We start from the raw sequence: 16,100 nt of genomic DNA on the forward strand, positions 1-16,100 counted from the left end.
CATAGGAAACTTTGGAAAAATGAATCAGCATTAATTTCGCATTTTTCATGACCATTTTGTCCCCATCATTTTCTCTCTAGCATTGCATTGCTTTGTCTTTGAATTTTTATGTTTTGGGTCTTTGGTTTTTTCTTTTATCAGAATGTTTTAGGACTTGGTTGTGTGCAAAATATTAGGGTTGTAGTGTAATTAGGGCTTTAGCCTTTCTCTAATATAAATAGATATTTTTACACCTATATATCTAATATTTTGAAAGTAATGTTAGAATTTCAAGTAACACGTTGTTGTGAAAGTAACATTTTCTGAAATCATTTCACATTGTTAACCAAACTAATCAACTTAAACAAAAGAAAAACATTTTGTGTGGGGATTTATAATTTCATTAGTAAAGTATATTACATACTCATGGATAGAGCTTGACTCTCCTTAGCCTCCCCCCTAATTCCAAACGAAAAATAATAATAATCTGAAAGTATCAAAGGATATAATTTGTACCATTGTGGAGTTAATCTCTTAGTTCTGATCTTACCTTCACTCAAATATCTTTAGAAGACTATTATTTCCATTCTTAAAAAAGCTTTGTACATTTTTTTTTTGTTCCCTATCAACAATATTGAGTAAAGTGGAATCAAACATCTCACATGTGCAAAAGTGAATGTTCCTAAACACTTGCCTTACATATCATCTTACATTTCTTATGAGTGTTCTGTATATGTATGAATATGTCTTACTGTTTTTTTTTAAAGTGACATAACTTCTCTTTTCCTATTACCACCAAGATATTTTTTTCGTTTACTAACAAGCTTTAGGTCTAGTGATGTTTCTCTTCTTAATTTTGGAAGAATATCAAGTTCAAATCCCTCTGATAAAAGAAAACCTATATATATTATATATTAGTTTCTGATTTAAAAACATATGGTAGTTTGTTTGTTTTTGATAAATATCATGAGGTGTCCCCGCACTCAAAGGGTGGGATTAATCCCCGTTCGGGATTCGGCTTGTCTTTGGCCACAAAGTGCTTTCAACGGGTTTTGAACCCTTGCTATTGAGGCACCAGGTAGCTCGCCAGCTGGAGGTGGCAATTTGCCAAGCGCACCACACATTGTGGTTGGTAGTTTTTGTGTGTGTGTGTGGGGGGTTATAATCGCTAATTATGTGCAAATAAGTATTAGAAATGAGAAAATGAAAAGTTATACAACTTAATAGAAAATGTTGGATATATTAGGTATGTGCACTAAATAATATTTATATTGAGAGACCACAGGACACCACGAGCTCCATAGAACAAACGCCAACAATAAATTGAGCATTTCAGATTAGGTTCCCACACACACTCTCTATCTCTGCTCTTGTGAGTTGCGGCTAGGGTTTTTCTCTCTCTCCTCTCCTTCTCTCCTTCTCTAACCCCTAAGGATTCAATCTTTCAGATCTGTTTCTCTCTATAATCTGGAAAGCATCTATATCTCAATACATAAATGGAGATATTGGTAAGGTAGGGTCTCTCTGTCGTCTTTGACAGCAAGAATCTCAAGAAGTTAGGGTTTCTGTGGTGGGTATATTGAGAAAATGGCGACCATGAACCCATTTGATTTGTTGGGTGACGATGATGCCGAGGACCCGTCGCAGCTACTCGCAGCCCAGCAACAGAAACTGGCTGCGGCACCCAAGAAGGCTCTTCCGGCTCAGAACAAGCCGGGGGCTCAGGGTCAAGAGACCAAGCCGGCTAAGCTGCCTTCCAAGCCTGCACCTCCTGCTCAGGCTGGTGAGATTTTTGGTTTTTGAGCTCTTGCTCTATATGTAGTTCTAAGTGAATGAGTTGTGGGCTATTTTCTTTGTATTCTGCTTGGCTATTTGGTTTTTGTGAGGTTCTTTGGGTCTTTGCTTATAGACTGGAATTGATAGTACTGATGAAGTTGTGATTGGAGATGCGTTGTCTTCTGTTTGTTTTCATTTGGGTTTTATGGAATCCTGGCTTGTCTATTCTTTTCTTCATTTAGTTGTTTGTGGAACTGACATTTTTTGTGTGTCCTATTTAGATTTGGGTTTTTGTTTTTGTTTTTCGTGTTTTCGTTTTCCTTGAAGTTGAATGCCGTGTGTCCTTAAATGTTCTCAAGAGAGAGGAAAATATAAAGTGGTTTGGTATTTGTTACATACATTATAGGCATAAGAATGTATGCACCCACGCCTGCACATAGATTTTGTACACAAATATATGTCCGTGTACATGTTTGCACACGTATTCTAGTATACGCCTATTAATTTGCATATGTACAATGCACGCATGCATATTTTATTAGATGAATAAGGGTAATTTCATTTAGAAATGCATGCTTTGCATGCAAAAATACACAAAAGACATCATTCAGAATAACAGTTTTGTATGTATGTGTATGAATGGATTAATAGTGTGTTTTACTTTTGTTCCTCTTGTTAGATATATTTTCCTGTGGGTGACCAAGTGGTACTGGTGTTTTTGTCACGATTACATTTAGGAAAATATTATATTATGTTTGCATTTGAAAATACATTTTGAACCTCCTTGAATCCCTTAAAAGGTAAAACCATAGAAATTTTTGTTTTGTTTTCTTTTGTCCTCTTTTTTATAAATTGGAAGTGGAGAAAAATAACAATGTGGAAAATTGTATTTCACTATTTTGTTTGCTAAAGGATATTCTGTTTTCAAATGGTTCTTTTAGAGACAATGACTACATGTCGCTTTTTCACTGCTATATATGATTTATATAGTGTTCGCCCTTAAGCTGGTGTTGAAATGAACCAGGTGAAACCTTTCCTGTGCCTATTATGAAAATTCAAATTTTTTTGTATCATATACTTCGTTATCTCAAGGGCATGTTCTGTGATGTTTTTCTTGAAGTTGCCCTTTCTTACTGTTGTTTACTTAATTGTTTCTTTTTGAACAGTGAGGGAAGCAAGGAATGAAGCTGGTGGAGGTCGTGGAGGTGGACGTGGACGTGGATATGGATATAGCCGTGGACGTGGTGGTGGTGGGTACAATCGTGAATCACCCAATAATGAAAACACATTCACCAACAGTGGAGCACCTGCTGGCCAAGGTGCTTTTGAAGATGGTGATGGAAATCAGTCTGAAAGGCGTGGCTATGGTGGACCTCGTGGTCCTTACCGTGGTGGTCGCCGCGGTGGTTTCGGAAATGGGGAAGTCGGTGACGGGGAACGCCCTCGCAGGGTATTTGAACGTCGTAGTGGAACTGGCCGCGGGTAAATATTAATTTTGTAGTCCATTTTAATCCGCTATATACTTTCACTTCTGGAAAGGAGAATCTTTATTTAATATACTTTCAACTTCTCTTATTCTGTTTGCAGAAGTGAAATCAAACGTGAAGGTTCTGGGCGTGGCAACTGGGGATCAGAAACAGATGAACTTTCACAGTAACTACATCTCTTTTACAACCCAATTGCATTATCGCTTTAAAATCTCTTTTCCTACCTAGGTTTCTCTTGTTAAGATGCTCTCTGTTTTTGTTAGTCTCTCCCTGATGTTTATCATTCTTCATACTTAGGGTGACCGAAGAAGTTGCTAATGTAACTGAAAGGAATTTGGGTGATGAGAAGCCTGTGGGAGAGGTAGATGCAGCAGATGGAAACAAGGAGACACCTGCTAACGAACCGGAAGAAAAGGAACCCGAGGATAAGGTGAGTGGCTTCATTCTTCATTCTAAATTTTCCACAGCAATTTCTTTTGATAACTAACTCAAAGATGAATAGTATCTGTAAATTAGATATTTTGTTGTTCTTCAAGATCTCTTACCATGATTTATCATAGATCAATGTCTCGTTTTCCAGTATCTGTAAATTAGAGCGTTGTCTTGCCCACTTATCAAGTCAACAACTTAGCATATTATCCTAGCTTTTCAGCCTTGTGTTTACCCAGCTTGTTATTTTGTTATGGGTTGTGAATAGGAAATGACTCTTGAAGAGTATGAGAAGGTGCTCGAAGAGAAGAGGAAAGCCCTGCAGGCACTTAAGACTTCTGAGGAAAGAAAGGTTGACACTAAGGAATTTGCATCTTTGCAACAGCTATCAAACAAGAAGGGCAATAATGATATCTTCATTAAATTGGTGAGATCTGATAATCCTTTTTATGTCTCTAAGTTCATATTCATCTTGTGGAACTTAACATCTCAATAACTGTCCATGCCTTTTGACCTTTTCATCTTTACAGGGCTCTGACAAGGATAAGAAGAAAGAGGCTGCTGAGAAGGAAGAAAAGTCCAAAAAGGTACGATAGCCTAATCCTTTTTTTTTGTCGAAACGATAGCCTAACCTCACCTGGAATTTACATCCTATCTATTTATTTATTCTCTATCTTGGCACCTTATAGGCATGTGGCCTTCTATGAGGACTATTCTTGCTTTCATTTACCTGTTCTGCCTTTTTTTGTTGCCACTTTGGCAGTGGAGGTTGTCTAATCCACTGGCCTTGTGGAAACTATTGCACTGGCCTTTGTGATAATGTGTGTGCTGGCCTTAGTTGACCAATGCCCATGCTTTAAAGACGTTATGGTGCAGACTTATCTACCATGTTTGCTAGAAATACCTTTCTGTTGTCTGTTTCTTAGATGGAAAAATGATGTAGATTTATGCACCTCTTTCTATTACACATATTGATTGAGATTTTGTCTTAGCACGCCAAGTACTTACAGGGATGACCCATATGTTGGCCTCTGTTACATCTGCTCTTGATTCCCACCCTTTAGGAGTCTGTACTGCACATCTGTGTTTGCATATTTAAGTGCTAGCAATGCTGATGCTTTTAGTGTTAGCAATGATGTATGTTGGACTGTTACATCCCCTCTTGATTATCACCCTTGATGAGTTTGCACTGCATCTGTGTTTGCATATATGTTAGCTTCTTTTTTTCATTCCAAATAGAATCCAGTTTCCCTCTTGGAAGGGGTTTTCTCCAATGGAAGGTGAGTGCTGTAGGATTGCTGTTGGATGTGAGTACCAATCTATTAGTGGTTTCACCAATTAATTGTTACTCGCATCCTACAACAATACCACAACACTCATCCTGCATTGGAGGAATAATCTTTCTTGTAATACATAGTTGAATGGAACACGGGGTGACTTTATTCGTCTCCCATCCCTTACTGTCTGTTCACCAGAATCTCTAGTTAATGCTTTATTCCTATCATTAGAAGAGTACTTATTCGCAATAGAAACATAAACAAAATTATGTTGGGAGATGAAGCTGATATCCAATTCCTTAGTCCATTGGCAATCTTTGCAACAGATCTCTTGTAGTGTGCCTGTTTAGAATTTTGTTGAATATCTTGTGGTGCAGAAACAACCATGATGTCTAAATTTGATTGGATGTCTTAGTTAGTGCGGCTTGAATCACTTACAAAGTTCAAAAATCTTATTTTTGTTTGCCTTTTGCAATTTAATTTCTGAATTTGATTAAAAAGTATTACTAAAATTCCTTTCCCAATTTCCTGTTATATTTTGCTCTGCATGACACATGACATTGTTTTTCACTTCCACCCTATGACCGAGCAGAATAGCATTTCTGTTACTTGTGTGACGTTGTGGTAAATGTTTTTGGTGATTTGCTTTGTAATGTTAACTGAGATTCTCTCATCTAATAAAATGTATTTCTTGTTTTCTTCATGGGTGATTCTGAACTCCTCTTTTCTGGTTTTTTTGGTTTGGTGGTCCTAGTCTGTCAGCATCAATGAGTTCTTAAAGCCTGCTGAAGGAGAAAGGTTCTACAACCCAGGTGGGCGTGGCCGAGGGCGTGGTCGTGGTCCCAGGGGAGGGTTTAGCAACAACTACTCTCACAGCAGTGCTGCAGCACCATCCATTGAAGATCCTGGACAGTTCCCAACCTTGGGGGGCAAGTGAGATTCTTAAGAACCCAACTTACAGTCTCGATGACATTCGATTTTTGGGTTCTTTCCTTTCGTCTGAAGCAGGAAATTGACTAGAATAATTGGATTTCCTGTATTAATTTTTTTAAAAGAAAATTTATGACTTAAAATTGTAAATTTCAGTTTCATATGTACCCCTAGTAGTTTTTGTTTTCTTTTTTTTTCTTTTTCTATCCTTATGCAATGTTACTGTTTTTTCTGACTTTGGGGCATGTGAAAGGATTTATTCGTTACCAGATATAATCCCTGACCAGTTTTGTTTTCAATAGATGTTTGACTCTATTTCGTTTATCAGGATTCTGGAACAAGGCAGTACTTGGTTCCCCTGGAATCGAGTTTTCACAATTTTCTTCTCTTGATAACATGGAAAATGATAAATGTTTTCATCTGTATGCCCTGAAAGTGTCTTTTGATGTCTCTTTTGAAGTATGTCTTTTGAGACATGTTGATCTCATTCAGATTCCTTTCAATGTTCCGTTCCCACTGTCAAGCTCCAAAAGTTATCTACTGAATTAATGTTCTAAGGTCTAGGCAAGCCACAACGTACCGAGGTGGATTAAAATCGCAGGGAGGATCAATTCTGCCATTGTCCTCTCCCTAATTCCTTGGAAACTAGGAACCTGATTTTGAAGGGGGTGTAGGATAAAGTTAAACTCGCAAGTACTTTTCTGAGTAACGTTTTATTGTAAAATGTTTCACTAAATATATCTTTGAGCACCATTAGAGTAATGTTTTATTTCTTTTACGAGTTTTAGGTCACAAGTTGACCAAATTTTACTTACTAGCGTGCTAAACTTTTCCATTTTACCATTTTCGTAAATACATTGTGTAATTTTTTTTACTCTTTTGGAGTGTTAGTTTAACTTTAGTTTTCACTTTCTAACTTTGATCTAGTACTAAATGAAAAATAATAATTTGATTCATTCTAATATTGAAAATACTTCTAATCCAAACGACATTAGCCACGATCTACCCGTCACAACTTGATGTCTTAGCCTGGTACTTTACAAAGAAAAAGTGTGGCTTTGAGTTTATTGTCACAAGTGCATTAACTAGGTGGTTTGTGCCGTTTGGCACAAATTAGGCAAATAACTCTTTAATTTTGTACCATATTTACCGATCATATATTTAATAATAGTGTAACTACTTGCAAAATCAGAGTCCTGCCTATGCAAGAGATGTGGTTAGCAATATTCAAGAAATATGCAATATTTTCCATATTGATCATAAAACGCGTTTGCTTTATCCTTTTTTATTGGACCGGTATGGATAGCATTGAGGATTGTTGTTTCCTTAAATCATGTCATCATGTGATCATTCCTTGTATTAACAAAACCTCCTTACATTTTTTTTTTAAGGCTTATTGTAACTTTCAGGCTGTAATTGGATAACCAGAATTACAAGCACAATAATAATATTCAACATTGAGCAAACACTGCAACATCAATAGGCTATATAGCTCCCTCCTCCACATTAATTCAATCTTCAAAACAAAGCCCCTTCTTTGGTCCTGGTGGTGATGGTGCATTGAAGCCAGAACTGAGGTCTCCGTGGCCAACCGGTGTCTCGGAGGAGGCAGAGGCAGGCTGCAGAATCAGAGTGATGGAGGAGGGAGACACCTCACTCTTACAAACAGGGCACTCCGGATGGTCAAGGCAGAAGATCTGCAACCAATTTTGGAAACAAATCCCACAAAACAAATGGCCACAAGAATTCACCGCCGGCTCTCTGGCCATTTTCGAGCACAAATTGCAGTCGAAATAGGAAGCACATCTTGGTGGAGACAATGGCTCTGAAGAAGTCGCGTAGGAGGGTGAAGAATACGATGGACCAAACTCGCTCTGTGGGCCGTTGATCTCATCAAGTTCCTGGCTTTCTTGTTCATCATCATCATCTTGATGATGGGTAGAGCTTGAATCATCACTTTCATGGGTAGAAGATGAACCACGAATTGATTGAAGAGCAGAGCTATCAGACTCAAAAGCGTCATACTGAGGACCAGTGTTGCTGCCTTCCATGGGAGAAGAAGAAGCATCACAAGGACTGCAAAGCTTAACTTCAGAACAAGATTCAAAACCAGAAGCAGATTCATCTTCATCCATGAGATCATATTCTTCTGGTTCTGGGATTCTGAAGTGGAAAATCTCAGGGCGCTTCATAACTCGCATCCTTGGCTTGCTGCTTTGAAACCCACGCTTGATCATACTTTCCTTGTTGGAAGCCATAGATGAAACTAATCAAATTCAAACCCAGAATGCCAAGAAACGCAAAGAAATTGAACACCGAAAAAAGAAGCCTAATCAAGAACCAACCCAAAGCCAAATTCAAGAACAAATGACCACCCACTAAACTTTGAGGGGTTTCTTAAATAGGGTAGGGTTGTGATTTCCCAATTGACTTCCAAGTCTACTCGGATTAGTTGTACGACTAGAAATCCTTGGTCCCCAAGTTTTCCATAGCTGCACCTTTTTCATTTTTCCTTTTGCTAAATAACCCTTTTCATTTTTTTTTTTTTATAAATGAAATGACCCTTTTCATTTCTGGGGAAAAAAAAAAAGGTTTATAAGGCTGGGTTGCGCCCATGGTGAAACATAGTAGAGTAACTTTTGGGCCTAGACACAAATTACCCTATGTAACTCCCTTATATATTTCTTTTTTGTAAATGAAGCCGAACGTCAGTGGGGTCTAGTTTAGTTGGTTGAGCTTAAGCTCTACTCGTCTATGTGATCAGAGATTTGAAACCCCGAGGCACCAATGAATATTTGTGTAAACCCCCCTCCCCATCGCTTTTACTAAAAATAAAAAAAGAAATTGAGCACACCAAATTTCTGTAATTTATTTTCATCTTTTGCTTAAGCTAATTAAAGTAATATATATATATATATATATATCTCTGGATTTGATTAAGAGATTGTGAGGTAGCAAATCATCTCAAAGAACATTAACTGTTACAAGTGAGCTTCCCATTTTATTAATTTCACTTGCTCATGCTTTGTAGTTTAGTTATACTATATTTATTGATCACATGTGACACAAGTCGGTTTTATCTATGCGAGAAATGTGATTAATTAGCAATATCATCATTAAGTATATGTGGCATTGGGGAATGCTAGCAACCTTCTCTCCAATATTCTTCTTTGGACCTTCTCCCCTTTCCTCATGACATGTGTCCATTTCCTTACACTTAAAACAATGTAACTAATGCATCAAACAAGCTAACATTTTTTTTCCAAGTACCCTTATTAAATGTTTTGTCCTTCAATTTGTTCAAAAACAATTTTACAACTCTCTTACCACATGTAAAAAATTAAATAATAAAAAATTCAGTTTTAAAAAAAGAAAAATGTCTATTTTTTTTCATAGATAAAACTTCTATTTTTTTAAACACAAAAAAATGACCTAAAAAAAACACCCAGTAGAAAGATCACATTTTTAGAAAGAAAAAAGACTTCCTTCAAAAGGAAGTTCATTAATTGTAATTTTTTAAACTACTAAATAAAGTTAAAGAGCATTTTCAGTAACAACTAAAAATATTTATAAAAAAACACAAATAATCATATTCGAAGGGAAGTTCATAGTTTTATTTATATCCCTTACTGCCTTTGGAGTTTGATTATTTCAAAGAAAAAAAAAATCCTAAAATTCAGGCATACCAAATTTTCGATTTAAACCAATGTGTCTCCTTACTCCCTTTTGAGTCTTTCAAAAAACAAAAAATAAAACTAACGTTTTTTCTTATTTAAATTTTAAGTTTTATTTGAATGTCCCGTTAGAGTCTTTTAAAAAAAAACGTTTTTTCTTAATTAATTTTTAACAAGGTGGTAAGAAGTTTGTAAAAAATTTGGATAAATTAAAGGAAACATTAAAATCAATATATTTAATAAGGGTAATTTTGGAAAACAAATGATAGCTTGTTTAATGCATTAATTACATTGTTTTAAGTGTAAAGAAAGGGACACATGTCATAAGGTAAGGGGAGAAGGTCCAAAGGAGAATGTTGGAGAGAAGGTTGCTAGCATTCCCCATATATATATATATATATATATATATATATATATATATATATATATATATCCCTCAAATTTATTTGAGGGACATCACTTGTAGGGCCCTTTCCGGATTGTATTTCACTAATCCAAATTGTTTATTTTGTAGATACTCATTCAAAGATCATCTCTATAAAAAAAAAATCACTTGAATCCGATATCATTTGATCACTTAATTGAGTTATTTAAATTTTATTACTTTCTTGAAGCACCGTGTTTATTGATTTTGTAGAACACAATTGGATGTCGAAACGGTTTCCGATTTGTCTAATTTTTTGTAAGGAAGATCTATGAATGAAGACCTAAAAATTTGAATCTTTGGAAATAAAAAATAAAAAATTGTAGGGTATCTTAAAGGGCATCCTTTAAATAAAATTATTTAAAGGATCTCTTAATAGAAGGAAATATATATATATATATAGGTTAAAAGGGTGGAATACTTCATTATAAATCACAAGATAAAGATACATCACTGTCTGCTTAAATCATAGCATCAAGCCAAACTGGAAAATCAAAACTTTTTATTCGAAAATAAACTTTCCGAATTTTATAAAAAAGAAAGGCCCTTTTAATTTTTGAAAAAAATATATATTGTTGGGTTGGCGTGGAAACAAAGCCCAAAGGTCGAATAAACGTAAATGGGTCCAATAAAATATTGCCCCCGCTCTTTTATAACAAAAAAAAAGCATCAGATGCCCGCAGAAAAAAACCGCGCACAAAGATTTATATAATTTCTCATCTTCTGCTTCAGCTAAAGTAAGCTCTCTCTCTCCCCAAAATTTTCTGATTATTTTTGTTTAAATATTTTGCTGTTTGTTATTTGAATAACCTTTTGTGCCTGTTAGCTGTTTGTGAGAAGTTCTCTGATGTAATTTTCTTTTTGGGTTTTTGCTTGATACACGCCAAGATTTACAATTCTAATGATCTGGGTTTGCCGCCATATGGAGAAAGTTTTAAAATTAAGGAAAAAAGGTTTAGCTTTTGGGTTTTTCTTATATAATTTGAACTTGCCAAAGTAAGAGTCTTTTGGAAAGTTCTCCATTAATCAGCTTGTGTGTCTCTATTATCAATCAGTTTTTGTCAGATATATAATGAAAAGGAGGAAGGTAAGACCTTAAAGAAAAAGTGGAAATAAATATTACACTTGATGGTGAACATTTGTGCAAGGGTATTAGGTTTCTATTGGCTCACATATTCAGCACCTTCAGGCTTGGTGATGAATTAAACTTGAAAGATTAAAGCCAAAAGGAAGGCAATTTAGTATGTAATATATATCTAATTTTAAACATAAATAAATATATAGTTCATTGCTTGCTCTACTGCAGTTTCAATTGTCTTCATGTAGTTCTCTCACTCCTTGGATACTGTCTACATACACCAGAAATTCATTTTCTTTCAGCTTGTTGATTTCTATTAAACTGTGGCTCATCCCATTCTCAGTTCTGTTAATTGTCAATTTTCCTTACAGTTAATTATGGACCGCTGGCGTGGAGTTCTAAAGGTCCCATTGAACCCTAATGCCAGGACCTGCTACCGAGTTGCAGCATCTCTTTGCCTTTCACGTACTTCCAAAACACTATCTGTAAGTTCTGTAACTCAACTGAAGGAAGTTGAGGTTCCACCCCAAAACCAATTGGCAATGGGGGGAGTAGCCCAACTCCTTATAAACCCAGGCTAGGTCCCTTAACATTTCAATGTGGGACAAATACTCTCAACACGCCCCCGCACGTGTGGCGAACTTTCAAGCCTAACACGTGGACAACACATATTGGGTGACGTGGGAGCACGTGTGGCCGTTGGGCCCAACACGTGAAGCCTTGCTCTGATACCATGAAGGAAGTTGAGGTTCCACCTCAAAACCAATTGGCAATGGAGGGAGTAGCCCAACTCCTTATAAACCCAGGTTAGGTCCCTTAACATTTCAATGTGGGACAAATACTCTCAACACGCCCCCGCACGTGTGGCGAACTTTCAAGCCTAACACGTGGACAACACATATTGGGTGACGTGAGAGCACGTGTGGCCGTTGGGCCCAACACGTGAAGCCTTGCTCTGATACCATGAAGGAAGTTGAGGTTCCACCCCAAAACCAATTGGCAATGGGGGGAGTAGCCCAACTCCTTATAAACCCAGGCTAGGTCCCTTAACATTTCAATGTGGGACAAATACTCTCAACACGCCCCCGTGGGGAACCTCACCTCAACTTCCTTCATGGTATCAGAGCAGGTTAGCCCACGTGTGAAAGCCCAACGGCCACACGTGCTCCACGTCACCCAATATGAGTTGTCCACGTGATAGGCTTGAAAATTCGCCACACGTGCGGGGGCGTGTGAGAATGTGAAGGTAAAGAGTCCCACATTGGAAAGTTAGAAAACCTTTCAAGGGCTTATAAGGAGTTGGGCTACTCCCCCCATTGCCAATTGGTTTTGGGGTGGAACCTCAACTTCCTTCATCAACCCTTTTAATAACTCAAAGACATGCAAACCTTTGTTTCCTGTCTTCAACTGAATTCTTCTGAAACATTCACACTTTAGTCCGGTTTTCTTCTTTCTCCTGAAAATGTTAGAAATACATGACTACTAATTTCCTATGAGGTGTAGTCTATGAATTCTGAATGTATCTGCTTTTCTTCAGGACAGATCTTAAACCCTTGCTATATTTTTTCTCCTATCTGACTTTGGAAGAATGAAGACTTGACTGTGTCTTAAAATTTTCCTGGGAGACAGGTTCCTTCAGCAAATGCTATCTTTTTCAATGGAGATCGAGTATCAGGCACTGGGAATCCAGTGATTGAGAGGCTATCTGACTTACAAAATATTGCTGAAATACTGGTCTCAAAGATTGGTGATTCGACCAATGCTTGGGTTATTGATGCTTCTGTTTTCAATGGGCCTTTTGCTGTGTATCACGACTTTGTCCCGTCCATTAATCAATGGGGAGAGCCGAAGTCATACTGCCCTGTTGGATCCCCAGCTTTTGGGTCGATTATTTCACTCTTATCAAGTTGCCTTCAACAGGTACATATTGACCTGACTTCGTAGTGTTTCTGGCATCATTATTTTTCTTGGTTATTAAATCACTCAAGTGTTATTTGCTCAAGTATACTTTTTTTGTGGAAGAGGAGTGTTCAGGTGATGAAATATGCTCTGCGTAATATCAATGATTGTCAAAATTTAAACTGGATAGACTGAGGCTATGCTTAAAAGACTCATCCTTCTTTTGAACCCTGAATCACTCTTAGCAGTAGATGGTTCTCATCTCTAAACTTTTGACGGTTGCAGGTCAAGAATGACATTGCGAGAGGGAAAGAACTGCTTATACCAGGAATATCCGCATCGCATTTTGATCTACCTAAAACATTATTCTTTGGATTCAGCAAGGGTGGCACTGTACTTAACCAGCTAGTTACTGAGCTTGGCTTCTCAGATGTTAAACCCTCTGGAGATCCACCACTCTTGGAGGAAAAGGAAATTGGTGTCGAAGACGAGATTCATATAATACCTAGAACAAAACAAAGCCTGTTTAACAGCATCAGAGAAATTCATTACGTGGATGTTGGATTAAATTCCCCTGGTGCATATATCACTGACTATAGCGTGATTGAGAAAATCTCCGAATGCCTAATACAAGAAGCTACAGGAATCAAATTTGTTCTTCATGGAACTCCCAGGCAATGGTGTGACAGCAGACGACCTTGGATATGCAAAGAAAAAGACAAATTGGTTCATCTGCTGGAGTCTGAATCTCAGAGAAGTGGAGGAAAATTACAGGTGTTTGAGAAATTTTATTTTGCTGATAGCCCCCCGGATTTGCAGATGCATTTTGAAGTAATTGATAAATTGGATTTGAATTAACAGCTGTGAGTAGACCAAGATTATTGTAATTATATTGTAAAAAAAAAGAGTGAATGGAAATATTCATTGGAAAACTGTTTATCATTCTTTTATACAAGTGATCTATAAGACTGAAGGCCTCATATTCTGATTCATGTGAGAAATTGCAACTTCTGTTATATATATATATATTAGAGCCTTTGAGTCCCAAATGTGTAGCTTGCTAAATTTATAGTTGCTTGCGAGTAAGAGCAGGGGAGTTTAGATATGCAATGAAAAAGATAGATTGGTTCTTCTGCTTCAATCTGAAGCTCAGAGAAGTGGGGGAACATTAGAGGTGTGAGAAATTTTTATTTTGCTGATGGGCACCTGATTTGCAGATGCATTTTGAACTAAAAAAAAAATTGGATGAGTTTAAATTTGTAAACTGTCATCGTTTAATTGTATTATGAAAAAGAAAGTAAAAGGACTTTACAATTGTATTATCATTGGCTTTTGATTACATTATGAAAACACCATAATTGGCAAAAGTGGCTTTTGCTTCATAGTACAATAAACAAAATACACAATATATCTTGTACTATATTAAGCTTCCTGCAGCACCCAAAGCTCTCCGCATTGACTGAATCTTCAAAAGCAAAACCCTCCCTTTGATCTTGGTGGAACATTTAACTCAAGGTCTCTGTTGCATACCGGTGTCGGCCTAATCGGAATAATCGATGAATCAAGCACCTTACTATGACAAACAGGGCACTCCATTTGAGAGGTGAAAAAGTGCAGCCATTTGTCCAAACAATCCCCACAGAACAAATGACCACATGGAGTCACCACTGGCTCTCTTGCCATCTTCAAGCACAGCTTGCAGTCAAAATAGAAAGCAAGTCTTGGTGGAGACGATGGCTCTGGACTTGCAGGGCAGAATGAAGCGCCAAGTTCATGGCTTTCTTGCTCATCATCATCATCAACAACATCATCATCATCAACAACATCATCATGATGGGTAGAGCTCCAAGCGTCCAGAGGTGAGGTAGAACATGAACCACCAACAGAATGAACAGCAAAGCTATCAGACTCAAAAAGGTCGCCGCCATTGTTGCTACCTTCCATGGAAGAAGAGGCCTCACAAGGACTGCAAGGCTTAATTTCAGAACAAGACAGGGCAACAGGTTTATAACCATAGGGAGATAATTCTTCTTCATCCATGAGATCACATTCTTCTGGTTCTGCTTCTGGAATTCTGAAGTGGAAAACCTGAGGGGGCTTCATAACTCGCATCCTTGGCTTGCGGCTTTGAAACCCAACCTTGATCACTTGTGGCATACTTTCATTCATGGAAGCCATAGATTCACGGCTGACCAAAACAGAGCAAACACAGAATGCAAGAAGTGGACACTGAGGGAATAGAGTTGCAGGGTTTCTAATTTCCTACAGATATCAGGTATATATAGGCATTGGGGTTTGCTTTCAAGATCCAATCCTAATTCCACTAGGAGAAGTAGGATTTCGTGGTCCTCAAGTTTTCAACGGCAGATGACCGTTGTAATTCTTTTATTTAGTGTATAAATCCTTTTCCTTTTTCTTTTTTTTTTATAAAAAAAAAAGACCCTTTTGATTTTCAGAAAAAATAATATTATATTCAATTGTAAATAATAAGATTTGATAAGGAGATAATTGCGAACCTAAATAAATTCTCTCTTTCGTAATGCAATCCAATACCCACGTTTAGAAATTCCTTTAAACTTATTTTTCGACACAAAATCACACTCTCCCTAAAATACCCTAATTATCTTTGTCTTTATATATATACTTTGGTAAAAATAGGAAAGTTTTCAAGACGAGCTCTTTTGTAAATAGGAATCAGAATTGAAGGGTTCTTAACAAATCTTTCACCTCGGATCAAATTCTCTCTGAGCTCCTCTCACTTTGGGCAAATTCAAAGCAAATCCAGGCTTCAGACCCAAAAACAAACAAAAAAAAGGCCCAAAACTGCGCAGCTGCTGCGCGTATAGCGCACATCGGCTAAATATATTTTTTCTAATTCCCTGTCCCAAAACGTTTGGGACCAGGACCAAAAAAAAAAGAAAAAGAAAGAAGAATACCCACAATCTAGAAGAAACGCTGATAAGGTGCAAGGTGTTTTTTTCACTCCACAGTTTTGGTCCAAGCCTTGACAAAAACTAGGAGTAGTCATGGGGTTGGGCTAGGATCTTTCAGTATGTTTCTGTATTTTGTTTTTCTGGTGCTATCTGTTTTGCATCAGGTGTTGGTGGCTTTGGCTGTAGCTTCTAGCCTCCATCCACCCATAGCTAT

General features: G+C 37.2%; 4 protein-coding genes across 5 annotated transcripts; 2 read left to right on the plus strand and 2 right to left on the minus strand.

The window, feature by feature from the left end:
• The first annotated feature begins 1,258 nt into the window (after positions 1-1,258).
• Positions 1,259-6,177, plus strand: LOC110750635 (RGG repeats nuclear RNA binding protein A). Its single transcript, XM_021950993.2, has 7 exons — positions 1,259-1,762; positions 2,922-3,237; positions 3,343-3,408; positions 3,540-3,672; positions 3,940-4,098; positions 4,202-4,258; positions 5,703-6,177. The coding sequence occupies exons 1-7, from the start codon at positions 1,567-1,569 to the stop codon at positions 5,883-5,885; spliced, it is 1,110 nt and encodes a 369-aa protein (XP_021806685.2). The 5' UTR covers positions 1,259-1,566; the 3' UTR covers positions 5,886-6,177.
• Positions 6,178-7,193: 1,016 nt separating this feature from the next.
• LOC110750631 (uncharacterized) lies at positions 7,194-8,305 on the minus strand. Its single transcript, XM_021950989.2, has one exon. It carries the CDS (start codon positions 8,134-8,136, stop codon positions 7,390-7,392), a length of 747 nt encoding a protein of 248 aa, XP_021806681.1. The 5' UTR covers positions 8,137-8,305; the 3' UTR covers positions 7,194-7,389.
• A 2,264-nt stretch (positions 8,306-10,569) lies between these two features.
• On the plus strand, positions 10,570-13,945 carry LOC110750632 (uncharacterized). Of its 2 annotated transcripts, none has more exons than XM_088247952.1 (4): positions 10,570-10,713; positions 11,426-11,539; positions 12,684-12,974; positions 13,239-13,945. In XM_088247952.1, exons 2-4 carry the CDS (start codon positions 11,432-11,434, stop codon positions 13,809-13,811), a joined length of 972 nt encoding a protein of 323 aa, XP_088104078.1. In that variant the 5' UTR covers positions 10,570-10,713; positions 11,426-11,431; the 3' UTR covers positions 13,812-13,945. The 2 variants fall into 2 exon arrangements, with proteins under 2 accessions (XP_088104078.1, XP_088104079.1); XM_088247953.1 differs by lacking the exon at positions 10,570-10,713 and adding an exon at positions 10,722-11,217.
• A 282-nt stretch (positions 13,946-14,227) lies between these two features.
• On the minus strand, positions 14,228-15,361 carry LOC148296859 (uncharacterized). Its single transcript, XM_088249645.1, has one exon. The coding sequence runs from the start codon at positions 15,129-15,131 to the stop codon at positions 14,421-14,423; it is 711 nt and encodes a 236-aa protein (XP_088105771.1). The 5' UTR covers positions 15,132-15,361; the 3' UTR covers positions 14,228-14,420.
• Positions 15,362-16,100: the final 739 nt, after the last annotated feature.

The sequence above is a fragment of the Prunus avium genome, chromosome 2 (genome assembly GCF_965620075.1).
Source record: "Prunus avium chromosome 2, drPruAviu1.hap1.1, whole genome shotgun sequence".
Lineage (NCBI taxonomy): Eukaryota > Viridiplantae > Streptophyta > Magnoliopsida > Rosales > Rosaceae > Prunus > Prunus avium.